This window comes from Panulirus ornatus, chromosome 17, assembly GCF_036320965.1.
Source record: "Panulirus ornatus isolate Po-2019 chromosome 17, ASM3632096v1, whole genome shotgun sequence".
NCBI lineage: Eukaryota > Metazoa > Arthropoda > Malacostraca > Decapoda > Palinuridae > Panulirus > Panulirus ornatus.
The window spans coordinates 44,920,400-44,934,796 of NC_092240.1; the positions used below are offsets into that span (position 1 = coordinate 44,920,400).

Here is a 14,397-nt window from a genome sequence, read left to right on the forward strand (position 1 = left end):
TCCAGCCCCCCGCTCCCTTCCCTTTTAGTCGCCTTCTACGACATGCAGGGAATACGTGGGAAGTATTCTTTCTCCCCTATATATATTTATCTATTTATTCATTTCGCCCTGTCGCTGCCTCCCGCGTCAGCGAGGCAGCGCAAGGAAACAGACGAAAGAATGGCCCAACCCACCCACATACACATGTATATACATACACGTCCACACACACCACATATACACACCTATACATCTCAACGCATACATATATATACACACACAGACATACACACATATACCCATGTACATAATTCATACTGTCTGCCTTTATTCATTCCCATCGCCACCCCGCCACACATGGAATAACAACATCCTTCCCCCTCATGTGTGTGAGGTAGTGCTAGGAAAAGACAACAAATGCACCGAAACCACAGCTCCCTTTCCACATCCAGGCCCCACAGAACTTTCCATGGTTTACCCTAAACGCTTCACATGCCCTGGTTCAATCCATTGACACCATGTCGACCCCAGTATACCACATCGTTCCAATTCACTCTATTCCTTGTACGCCTTTCACCCTCCTGCATGTTCAGGCCCCGATCACTCAAAATCTTTTTTCACTCCATCTTTCCCCCTCCAATTTGGTCTCCCACTTCTCCTCGTTCCCTCCATCTTTGACACGTACATCCTCTTTGTTAATCCTCCTTACTCATCCTCACGAGTCCAAATTATTTCAACAAAGCCACTTCTGCTCTCTCAACCACTCTTTTTATTACCACACATATCTTTTACCCTTTCATTACTTAGTCAATCAAACCACATATATTTTATTTCATATATATTTGTCATTTCCCATATCAGTGAGGTAGTGTGAAGAACATGAGGATAGAGGACAAAGAGGATATATGCATCAGAAGTGGAGGGAACAATCACCCCGCCAATTAATACCAATTTCTCAACTGCCCATATCCCATATCTCTTGCACATGCTATCACTGCTTCACTAAATATCTCCCATTCCCCTTGCTTCATTTGCTTACAACTTTAGCTATTCTATACCCAATCTCTTCTAGTATTTCACACACACACACACACACCTCTTTTTTCCAAGCTCATTTCTTTCTCACCCTCTTCTCATTCATATTAGTTTCCCCTCCCAACACATTAACATCTAGGAGTCTATCTTTTGCACACCTATAAATTTGTACAGAGTCCAACACTTCTCTCTGACCAGGTTCCCTACTCACTGATGAATACTTATGTATATCTCTCTTTTTAAACCAGGTATTCCCAATCACAAGTCCTTTTTCAGCACATAAATCTACAAGGTCTTCACCATTTCCATTTACAACACTGAATACCCATGTACACCATTTATACCCTCAACTGCCACATTACTCACCTTTGCATTCAAATCACCCATCACTATGACCGGTCTCGTGCATCAAAACTGCTAACTCACTCACTCAGCTGTTCCCAAAACACTTGCTTCTCATGATCTTCCTTATGACCAAGTGAACAGGCACCAACAATTACCCATCTCTCTCCATCCACTTTCAGTTTTACCTATATCAATCTAAAGTTTATTTTCTTACACTCTATCACATACTCCCACAACTCCTGCTTCAGGAATAATGCTACTCCTTCCTTTGCTCTTGTCCTCTCACCAACCCCTGACTTTACTACCAAGACATTCCTAAACCACTCTTCCCCTTTACCCTTGAGCTTCGTTTCACTCAGAGCCAAAACATCCATGTTCCTTTTCTCAAACATACTACCTATCTCTCCTTTTTTCTCATCTTGGTTACATCCACACACATTTAGACATCCCAATCTGAGCCTTCGAGGGAAGTACTGCAAATGATTGGGAGATGCATAAAAGAAAGCAGCAAGAGGTGAAGAGAAAGGTGCAAGAATTGAAAAAGATCGCAAATGAGAGTTGGGGTTAAATAGTATCATTTTAGTGAGAAACTGCAGAAACTGGTGACTGAGTTTGGTAAAATGTGTGAAAGAAGAAAGCTGAGAGTAAATGTGAATAAGACCAAGGTTATTAGCTTCAGTAGGGTTGATGGACAAGTTAATTGGGAGGTAAGTTTGAGTGGAGAAAAACTGAAGTGTTTTAGATATCTGGGAGGGGATTTAGCAGCGGATGGAACCATGGGAGTGGAAGTGAGTCAAAAGGTGGGGAGGGGACGAAGGGTTTGGAAGCATTGAAGAATGTGTGGAAGGTGAGAATGTTATCTCGGAGAGCAAAAATGGGTATGTTTGAAGGAATAGTGGTTCCAACAATGTTATATGGCTGTGAGGTGTGGGCTATAGATAGGGTTGTGCAGAGGAGGGTGGATGTGTTGGAAATGAGATGTTTGAGGACAATATGTGGTGTGAGGTGGTTTGATCAACTAAGTAATGAAAGGGTAAAAGAGATGTGTGGTAATAAAAAGAGTGTGGTTGACAGAGCAGAAGAGGGAGTATTGAAATTTGTATGGTCACATGGAGAGACCAAGGTGGAAGGATGGAGTGAAAAAGATTTTGAGTGATTGGGGCCTAAACATACAGGAGGGAGAAAGGCAAGCAAGGAATAGAGTGAACTGGAATGATGTGGTACACCGGGGTGGAATTGCTGTCAATGGATTGAATCAGGGCATGTGAAGTGTCTGGGGTAAAGTTTTGTGGGCCTGGATGTGGAAAGGGAGCTGTGGTTTTGGTGCATTACACATGACAGCTAGAGACTGAGTATGAATGAATGTGGCCATTGTTGTCCTTTCCTAGCACTACCTCGCACGCCCATGGGGGGGAGGGGGTGCCATTTCATGTGTGGCGGGGTGGCAACGGTAATGGATGAAGGCAGCAAGTATGAATATGTATGTGTATATATGTAGATGTCTGTGTATGTATATGTATGTATACGTTGAAATGTATAGGTGTGTATATGTGTGTGTGTGGGCGTGTATGTATATACATGTTTATGTGGGTGGGATGGGCCATTCTTTCGTCTGTTTCCATGTGTTATCTTGTAAACGTGGGAGACAGCGACAAAGTATTACAAAAAAATAAATATTCTTCCATACCAGAGGGTGAAAGGTGTGCAAGGAATAGAGTGAATTGGAATGATGTGGTACACCGGGTCGATGTGCTGTTAATAGATTGAACCAGGGCATGTGAAGCATCTGGGGTAAACCATGGAAAGTTTTGTGGAGCCGGGATGTGGAAAGGGAGCTGTGGTTTCAGTGCATTACACATGACAGCTAGAGACTGGTTGTGAACAAATGTGGCCTTTGTTGTCTTTTCCTTCTGCTACCTCGCGCATGTGCAGGGGGGAGGGGGTGCTGTTTTTCATTTGTGGTGGGGTGGTGTCAGAATGGATAAAGGCAGCAAGTATGAGTATGTACATGTGTATATATATATCTGAGTAGGTATATGTATACATTAAAATGTATAGGTAAGTTTATGTGCATGTGTGGGTGTTTATCTGTATACATGTGTATTTTGGGTGGGTTGGGCCTTTTCTTCGTCTGTTTCCTTGCGCTACCTCGCTGACGCGGGAGACAGCGACTAAGTATAATAAAAAAAATAGATGAATACAAAGATGTTTTGGAAGGAGTTAATAACGTGTGTAAGACAAGAGAACAAATGGGAACATCGGTGAAGGGAGCAGGTGGGGAAGTGATAACAGATAGTGATGGAGTGTGAAAGAGATGGAGTGAGTATTTTGAAGGTTTGTTGAATGTGTTTGATGATATAGGGCCACATATAGGGCGTTTTGGTCAGGGTGGTGTACGAAAAAAGAGGGTCAGGGAGAATGACGAGGTGAAGAGAGAAGTAGTAGTGAAAGCTTTGCGAAAGATGAAATCAGGCAAGGCGGCAGGTTTAGATGGTACTGTAGTGGAATTCATAAAAAAGAAGGGGATGAGTGTGTTGCTGATTAGTTGGTAAGGATATTCAATGTATGTATGGACCATGGTGACGTGCATGAAGAATGGCAGAAAGCATGCATAGTGTTAATGTACAAAGGTAAAGGGGATAGAGGTGAGTGTTCAAATTACAGAGGTATAAGTTTACAAAGTATTCCTAGGAAACTATATGGGAGGGTATTGATAGAGAGGGTCAAGGCAGGTACAGAGCATCAGATTGGGGAAGAGCAGTGTGATTTCTGAAGTGGAAGAGGATGTGTGGATCAGGTGTTTGCTTTGAAGAATGTATGTTTTTCCAATAATATCAATTATTTTATATTTTATTATACTTTGTCGCTGTCTCCCGCGTTTGCGAGTTAGCGCAAGGAAACAGACGAAAGAAATGGCCCAACCCCGCCCCGTACACATGTATATACATACGTCCACACACGCAAATATACATACCTACACAGCTTTCTATGGTTTACCCCAGACGCTTCACATGCCTTGATTCAATCCACTGACAGCACGTCAACCCCGGTATACCACATCGCTCCAATTCACTCTATTCCTTGCCCTCCTTTCACCCTCCTGCATGTTCAGGCCCCGATCACACAAAATCTTTTTCACTCCATCTTTCCACCTCCAATTTGGTCTCCCTCTTCTCCTCGTTCCCTCCACCTCCGACACATATATCCTCTTGGTCAATCTTTCCTCACTCATTCTCTCCATGTGTCCAAACCACTTCAAAACACCCTCTTCTGCTCTCTCAACCACGCTCTTTTTATTTCCACACATCTCTCTTACCCTTACGTTACTCACTCGATCAAACCACCTCACACCACACATTGTCCTCAAACATCTCATTTCCAGCACCTCCATCCTCCTGCGCACAACTCTATCCATAGCCCACGCCTCGCAACCATACAACATTGTTGGAACCACTATTCCTTCAAACATACCCATTTTTGCTTTCCGAGATAATGTTCTCGACTTCCACACATTCTTCAAGGCCCCCAGAATTTTCGCCCCCTCCCCCACCCTATGATCCACTTCCGCTTCCATGGTTCCATCCGCTGCCAGATCCACTCCCAGATATCTAAAACACTTCACTTCCTCCAGTTTTTCTCCATTCAAACTCACCTCCCAATTGACTTGACCCTCAACCCTACTGTACCTAATAACCTTGCTCTTATTCACATTTACTCTTAACTTTCTTCTTCCACACACTTTACCAAACTCAGTCACCAGCTTCTGCAGTTTCTCACATGAATCAGCCACCAGCGCTGTATCATCAGCGAACAACAACTGACTCACTTCCCAAGCTCTCTCATCCCCATCAATCATCTCATCTCATCTCATCAATGTGTTCAGTATTTACCATACAATGCAATTCAACCATTTTGTATCAGACTGATCTTTTTATTTATTTTGCTTTGTCGCTGTCTCCCACGTTAGCAAGGTAACACAAGGAAACAGATGAAAGAATGGCCCAACCCACCCACATACACATGTATATACATACACGTCCACACACGCAAATGTACATACCTATACATCTCAACGTATACATATATATACACACATTCCTCACGTGTTGTAGAAGGCGACTAAAGGGGATGGAAGTGGGGGCTGGAAACCCTCCCCTCCTTGTATTTTGACTTTCTAAAAAGGGAAACAGAAGAAGGAGTCACACGAGGAGTGCTCATCCTCCTCGAAGGATCAGATTGGGGTGTCTAAATGTATGTGGATGTAACCAAGATGAGAAAAAAGGAGAGATAGGTAGTATGTTTGAGGAAAGGAACCTGGATGTTTTGGCTCTGAGTGAAACGAAGCTCAAGGGTAAAGGGGAAGAGTGGTTTGGGAATGTCTTGGAAGTAAAGTCAGGGGTTAGTGAGAGGACAAGAGCAAGGGAAGGAGTAGCACTACTCCTGAAACAGGAGTGGTGGGAGTATGTAACAGAGTGTAAGAAAGTAAACTCTAGACTGATATGTGTAAAATTGAAAGTGGATGGAGAGAGATGGGTGATTATTGGTGCATATGCACCTGGGCATGAGAAGCAAGTGTTTTGGGAGCAGCTGAGTGAGTGTGTTAGTAGTTTTGATACACGTGACCGGGTTATACTGATGGGTGATTTGAATGCAAAGGTGAGTAATGTGGCAGTTGAGGGAATCATTGGTCTACATGGGGTGTTCAGTGCTGTAAATGGAAATGGTGAAGAGCTTGTAGATTTATGTGCTGAAAAAGGACTGGTGATTGGGAATACCTGGTTTAAAAAGCGAGATATACATAAGTATACATACATAAGTGGGAGAGATGGCTAGAGAGCGTTATTGGATTACGTGTTAATTGATGGGCGTGCGAGAGAGACTTTTGGGTGTTAATGTGCTGAGAGGTGCAACTGGAGGGATGTCTGATCATTACCATGTGGAGGCGAAGGTGAAGATTTGTAGAGGTTTTCAGAAAAGAAGAGAGAATGTTGGGGTGAAAAGAGTGGTGAGAGTAAGTGAGCTTGGGAAGGAGACTTATGTGAGGAAGTACCAGGAGAGACTGAGTATAGAATGGAAAAAGGTGAGAACAAAGAACATAAGGGGAGTGGGGGAGGAATGGGATGTATTTAGGGAAGCAGTGATGGCTTGCGCAAAAGATGCTTGCGGCATGAGAAGCGTGGGAGGTGGGCAGATTAGAAAGGGTAGTGAGTGGTGGGATGAAGATGTAAGATTATTAGTGAAAGAGAAGAGAGAGGCATTTGGACGACTTTTGCTGGGAAAAAATGCAAATGACTGGGAGATTTATAAAAGAAAGAGGCAGAAGGTGAAGAGAAAGGTGCAAGAGGTGAAAAAGAGGGCAAATGAGAGTTGGGGTGAGAGAGTATCATCAAATTTTAGGGAGAATAAAAAGATGTTTTGGAAGGAGGTAAATAAAGTGCATAAGACAAGGGAACACATGGGAACTTCAGTGAAGGGGGCTAATGGGGAGGTGATAACAAGTAGTGGTGATGGGAGAAGGAGATGAAGTGAGTATTTTGAAGGTTTCTTGAATGTGTTTGATGATAGAGTGGCAGATATAGGGTGTTTTGGTCGAGGTGGTGTGCAAAGTGAGAGGGTTAGGGAAAATGATTTGGTAAACAGAGAAGAGGTAGTAAAAGCTTTGCGGAAGATGAAAGCTGGCAAGGCAGCGGGTTTGGATGGTACTGAAGTGGAATTTATTATAAAAGGGGGTGACTGTATCGTTGACAGGTTGGTAAGGTTATTTAATGCATGTATGACTCATGCTGAGGTGCCTGAGGATTGGCAGAATGCTTGCAGAGTGCCATTGTACAAAGGCAAAGGGGATAAAATGTATGCTCAAATTATAGAGGTATAAGTTTGTTGAGTATTCCTGGTAAATTATATGGGAGGGTATTGATTGAGAGGGTGAAGGCATGTACAGAGCATCAGAGTGGGGAAGAGCAGTGTGGTTTCAGAAGTGGTAGAGGATGTGTGGATCAGGTGTTTGCTTTGAAGAACGTATGTGAGAAATACTTAGAAAAGCAAATGGATTTGTATGCAGCATTTATGGATCTGGAGAAGGCATATGATAGAGTTGATAGATATGCTCTGTGGAAGGTATTAAGAATATATGGTGTGGGACGCAAGTTGTTAGAAGCAGTGAAAAGTTTTTATTGAGGATGTAAGGCATGTGTACATGTAGGAAGAGAGGAAAGTGATTGGTTCTCAGTAAATGTAGGTTTGCAGCAGGGGTGCTTGATGTTTCCATGGCTGTTTAATTTGTTTATGGATGGGGTTGTTAGGGAGGTGAATGCAAGAGTTTTAGAAAGAGGGGCAAGTATGCAGTGTTGTTGTGGATGAGAGAGCTTGGAAAGTGAGTCAGTTGTTGTTCACTGATGATACAGCACTGGTGGCTGATTCGTGTGAGAAACTGCAGAAGCTGGTGACTGAGTTTGGTAGTAAAGCGTGTGAAAGAAGAAAGCTGAGAATAAATGTGAATAATGAGCAAGGTTACTAGGTACAGTAGGGTTGAGGGACAAGTCAATTAGGAGGTAAGTTTGAATGGAGAAAAACTGGAGGAAGTGAAGTGTTTTAGATATGTGGAGGTGGATTCAGCAGCGGATGGAACCATGGAAGCGGAAGTGAATCATAGGGTGGGGGAGGGGGCAAAAGTTAAGGGAGCGTTGAAAAATGTGTGGAAGTCGAGAACATTATCTCGGAAAGCAAAAATGGGTATGTTTGAAGGAATAGTGGTTCCAACAATGTTATATGGTTGTGAAGTGTGGGCTATGGATAGAGTTGTGCAGAGGAGGGTGGATGTGTTGGAAATGAGATGTTTGAGGACAATATGTGGTGTGAGGTGGTTTGATCGAGTAGGCAATAATAGGGTAAGAGAGATGTGTGGTAATAAGAAGAGTGTGGTTGAGAGAGCAGAAGAGGGTGTTTTGAAATGGTTTGGTCACATGGAGAGAGTGAGTGAGGAAAGATTGACCAAGAGGATATATGTGTCAGAGGTGGAGGGAACGAGAAGTGGAAGACCAAATTGGAGGTGGAAAGATGGAGTGAAAAAGATTTTGAGTGATCGGGGCCTGAACATGGAGGAGGGTGAAAGGCGTGCAAGGGATAGAGTGAATTGGAACGATATGGTATACTGGGGTCGACGTGTTGTCAATGGATTGAACCAGGGCATGTGAAGCGACTGGGGTAAACCATGGAAAGTTTTGTGGGGCCTGGATGTGGAAAGGGAGCTGTGGTTTCGGTGCATTATTACATGACAGCTAGAGACTGAATGTGAACGAATGTGGCCTTTGTTGTCTTTTCCCAGCGCTACCTCATGCACATGAGGGGGGAGGGAGTTGATATTTCATGTGTGGCATGGTGGCGATGGGAATGAATAAGGGCAGACATTATGTATTATGTACATGCATATATATGTATATGTCTGTGTGTATATATATGTATACATTGAGATGTATAGGTATGTATATTTGCGTGTGTGCACATGTAGGTATATACACGTGTATGTGGGTGGGTTGGGCCATTCTTTCGTCTGTTTCCTTGCGCTACCTCACTAACGCGGGAGACAGCGACAAAGCAAAATAGATAAATATAAATAATTCATAGTCTGCCTTTTTTCATTCTCATCACCACCCTGCCACACATGAAATAAAAAAAACCCACCCCCTCATGTGTGCGAGGTAGCACTAGGAAAAGACAACAAAGGCCACATTCATTCACACTCAGTCTCTAGCTGTCATGTAATAATGCACCAAAACCACAGCTCCCTTTCCACATCCAGGCCCCACACAACTTTCCATGGTTTACCCCAGACACTTCACATGCCCTGGTTCAATCCATTGACAGCACGCCCACCCCGGTGTACCACATCGTTCCAATTCACTCTATTCCTTGCACGCCTTTCACCCTCCTGCATGTTCAGGCCCCGATCACTCAAAATCTTTTTCACTTCATCTTTCCACCTCCAATTTGGTCTCCCACTTCTCGTCGTTCCCTCCACCTCTGACACATATATCCTCTTGGTCAATCTTTCCTCACGCAATCTCTCCATGTGACCAAACCATTTCAAAATACCCTCTTTTGCTCTCTCAACCACAGACTGATCTTATTTTCATATAAAAGCTATCTAGTTTCTTTGTGTGATTTTCATATTCTACAATAATCTCCAAATTAGTATAATTTTGGTAAATATTCTTCCTCTCAACATTCAAGACCATACAAGACTATCTAGCTGGTAATTCAATCTCCTTTATCTTTTGTTTAATGCAGGAAATACCTTTTGTTTAATGTGGGAAATTTTAGCATCAGGGTTAACATGGATTAATCTCTAAGCTCTTGAATTCCTTGTCAGGTGAACCCAGGCAGAGTTAGGCTGTTCATTAACTAGCAGGTGATTAATGAATGATGAAAAACAGCAAGTCATGAGACTTCTGACCCCTGGTAAGCCTGAGATAATTGTCACTAGAGACAAATATCTAAAGGTTTTTTTCTACTCTAAAAGTCTTCTCAACTACACTGAGCCTGGCTGACTAACTAGTGACATAACAAGAAGCCTTGCAGAGAAAATGAAAATATATAACGGTAGAGGTAAGGAAAAAAGTATCTCAAAGTACAGTAAATTTCTTTCATTGTTACCTGGGAACATCCTCTTGTGTGAATCAACTAAGTTCCTCAGTCTCTGTTCAAACACACTAAAATCCCCCAGAAGGTCAGCCATACGAAGTCCATGCCTTCCGGCTTTACTAGAATAACATGGTCCAATACCTTTCTTGGTAGTGCCTAAGGTTGAAGTACCAGAATTATCCTTGGAACGTTCCTGTTCTTGTAACCCATCCACACTCTGGAAGGGATGGCAAAGAGGAATAAAATTTACAGTAGGATGAAACTATAATATAATTGAAGCTAACATCAACAGCCTACAGAGAGTATCATTAATGCCTGATACAGCCATAAATTTGAATACATAATTCACAGGTCATTCATGATCTATCATAAAACAAAGTTTTTAAAAATTCAAGACATTTCTCTTAAAACTAAATAGTGGTGCAATAAAGTAAGCATGTTTCTCTACTGTGATTAGACGTTTGCCAGTATACTGCTTGCCTCAGATTGAGTACATTCAGAAGGCCACACTGGACAATATGAAAGACAATAACAAAATGAAAATACATTGAGCCAATAATCACAGAATGCAATCATAATCTGCAAACATTTGTGCAAAACCTATGTAGCAGATAATAGTATGGGAAATCTAAATCTTACTTTCAAGCCAACACATCTATAAAAAAAAAAAGATATACTCATACATCGTGATATTTTCCCGAAGGCATTCACTTTTTTTTAACCTTTTACGGTAGTCAGTCATAACAATACTAAATGAAAATTGTTGTTTCTTCATACAGGGTACACTGTTTGTCATATACTGTTTTAGTAGTGTTCATGGATTGTGACTCAATAATATAAAAAGTTGATGAACAAGTCCCAAGTTTTTGATATTTCAGAGAATTACTCCTGCTTCTATTTTTCTTTCAGGTGCAACTGGGGGCCTATTTGTCATACACTATTTCAGTAATGTTCATGGCTTGCAACTCAATTATATTTTTTTTTTTTTTTTTTCATACTTTGTCGCTGTCTCCCGCGTTTGCGAGGTAGCGCAAGGAAACAGACGAAAGAAATGGCCCAACCCCCCCCCCATACACATGTACATACACACGTCCACACACGCAAATATACATACCTACACAGCTTTCCATGGTTTACCCCAGACGCTTCACATGCCTTGATTCAATCCACTGACAGCACGTCAACCCCTGTATACCACATCGCTCCAATTCACTCTATTCCTTGCCCTCCTTTCACCCTCCTGCATGTTCAGGCCCCGATCACACAAAATCTTTTTCACTCCATCTTTCCACCTCCAATTTGGTCTCCCTCTTCTCCTCGTTCCCTCCACCTCCGACACATATATCCTCTTGGTCAATCTTTCCTCACTCATTCTCTCCATGTGCCCAAACCATTTCAAAACACCCTCTTCTGCTCTCTCAACCACGCTCTTTTTATTTCCACACATCTCTCTTACCCTTACGTTACTTACTCGATCAAACCACCTCACACCACACATTTTCCTCAAACATCTCATTTCCAGCACATCCATCCTCCTGCGCACAACTCTATCCATAGCCCACGCCTCGCAACCATACAACATTGTTGGAACCACTATTCCTTCAAACATACCCATTTTTGCTTTCCGAGATAATGTTCTCGACTTCCACACATTTCTCAAGGCTCCCAAAATTTTCGCCCCCTCCCCCACCCTATGATCCACTTCCGCTTCCATGGTTCCATCCGCTGACAGATCCACTCCCAGATATCTAAAACACTTCACTTCCTCCAGTTTTTCTCCATTCAAACTCACCTCCCAATTGACTTGACCCTCAACCCTACTGTACCTAATAACCTTGCTCTTATTCACATCTACTCTTAACTTTCTTCTTCCACACACTTTACTAAACTCAGTCACCAGCTTCTGCAGTTTCTCACATGAATCAGCCACCAGCGCTGTATCATCAGCGAACAACAACTGACTCACTTCCCAAGCTCTCTCATCCCCAACAGACTTCATACTTGCCCCTCTTTCCAGGACTCTTGCATTTACCTCCCTAACAACCCCATCCATAAACAAATTAAACAACCATGGAGACATCACACACCCCTGCCGCAAACCTACATTCACTGAGAACCAATCACTTTCCTCTCTTCCTACATGTACACATGCCTTACATCCTCGATAAAAACTTTTCACTGCTTCTAACAACTTTCCTCCCACACCATATATTCTCAATTATATAAACTTGAAAAATCCACAGTTTTTGATATTTCAGGGAATTACTCCAGCTTCTACTTTCCTTTGAAGTGTAACTGAGGGCCTGTGCTGTGCAATATTTACAATCAAAACACAACCGCATCAGGTCCATTTACACCATTTTCAAATTTACGTGAGCATGTTTGGAATAACGGTGTTGCCAATGCTGCACAAGAATCCCACATACACATGGTATGGACAGAGTCTATAGTCGTGGAGTGCTACAGTATACTGAATACTGCGCATATTTGGTCCCTAACGTCAAGCCACCAAGGTATCTTTTAATTCTCCAGGTAACAGTGGTGCTAAGAAGTGTAAGGCCATAATAGTTTATGATGGATGTGCTCAAATGTTATGAGAAAGGTGAATTAACAGATATTAAGAGAGCCCTTAGATTTAATGAATGACTACTTGTGACAAAAAAGAGAAGATCACGGAGATTGCAAAAAAGTGGAACATCAATCATTGCATCTATCTATATCTCTGACAACTGTTCCCTTCTGGAACTCCCTCAAAGGGGTGGCCTCAGCAATATTCTCTCCATAAGTAGTGAACTCCATAGCCACTTATCAGCCTTTAGTGTCTCATGCTTAACAGGCCACTGGCAGATGGCAAGTCTAGCACAGTGTTTGCAGAGGCTCTTACCTAATGTTCCTACTGACTAATTCTACATAATGCTCAAACCTAAATGTTCCATCATACTACTTCTAATTATTGCTCCTACCATTTTGCCAAAAGGCTGGGATAGCACATAGTGCTTATCACAGGAAAATATAGTTAGGAACAATGAGCTGTGCAAGTTAGTCAAGTGTTACATGCAACAAGGAGAGATTATATGGTTGCGGACAGAATGCCAGTAGTCCATGTGTAGGAAAGGCAGAAAGATAAGATGGCTACCTGGGTCAGAAGAGTGGAACTTGACAACCACTCAAGTGCTGGTTCACTACGCAGCTGTCACAAACACTCCTGATACCCAGGTGGGTAGTACTGGTAATATACTTCCTTCCCTGGTCATTGGCAGCCAACCATCTAATACCCCATATTGCCATATTGCCAAAGTTTGATTATAGAGAATGGAACAAATGTTGAGCACATGGATTAAATGAACTTCAAACACATAAAAATTTTCCTGTCAGCAAGCATATGGTACAAACAAAGACCTACAGTGTATACTATGACTTGGAAGCAGCAAAAGAAAAATAAAAGGAATATCAAGCAAGTTCTGGTTGGTTTGCTGGTTATAGTAAATGCTACAATTACAATAATATTAAAATGAGACTGCTTCTGCCGGCGTCACTGCTGCAGAAAATTTCAAGGGAACCCTTAAGACCATTCTCAAGGAAGGTAGTTATTCTCCCAAGAATATTCTAAACACGGATGAGACGAAGATTATTTGGAAGAGAATACCTTCCACAACATATATTTATCTTGAAATGAACACTGCAGCAGATTTCAAAGCTGCCAAGGATCATCTTATGTTACTTGTGAGGGGCAATGTCAAAGGTGAATTCAAAGTTAAACCATTAATGGACTACCATTCCGAAACTTCCAGTGCTCTTAAGGGATATATGAAGTAATCTTTGCCAAACTATTACTATTCTAGTCCAAAGGGTGGATAACAAAGTCTTCTATGATTAATTTGCTGCAAAACTCCCATGTACAGCTGAAGGAGTAGTGTGCAAAGGAGAATACGAGTTTTAAGATTCTCATTTTTCTCAATAATTCCCCAAGCCATCCACCTTCAATAAAGGGAATTAGTGAGAACATCAAAGTAGTCTTTCTTCCACCCAACACTATATCCCTAATCCAGCAACTATTTATGGAAAACATATGCAAAGCCTGTGAAGGCAGCAGAATGACCAAATGACTGAAGGAATTCTGGAAGTCATTCACCATCAGAAATACCACCATGATCATTGGGAAGCCCTAGAATGAAATCAGCACTGTTTGCAGGAACAGAGTGTGGCAGAAGCTTTGCCCTTAGGTTGTTAAAAAATTCCAGGTTTTTTTTATTAATATCAACACTTAATCAGCAGGTTTGGATGGTATTGCTGTGGAATTTATTAAAAAAGGGGGTGACTGTATTGTTGACTGGTTGGTAAGGTTATTTAATGTATGTATGACTCATGGTGAGGTGCCTGAGGATTGGCGGAATGCGT

The 14,397-nt window shown here is 42.1% G+C and overlaps 1 protein-coding gene across 1 annotated transcript in view; it reads right to left on the bottom strand.

Annotated features, from left to right (window-relative positions):
- The window catches only part of Adss (adenylosuccinate synthetase), a 418,041-nt gene that overhangs the window by 315,934 nt on the left and 87,710 nt on the right, over window positions 1-14,397 (bottom strand). The window contains exon 4 of the mRNA XM_071672269.1: window positions 10,012-10,216. Coding sequence (XP_071528370.1) covers window positions 10,012-10,216 — 205 coding nt within the window. The remainder of the gene's footprint in view (window positions 1-10,011; window positions 10,217-14,397) is intronic.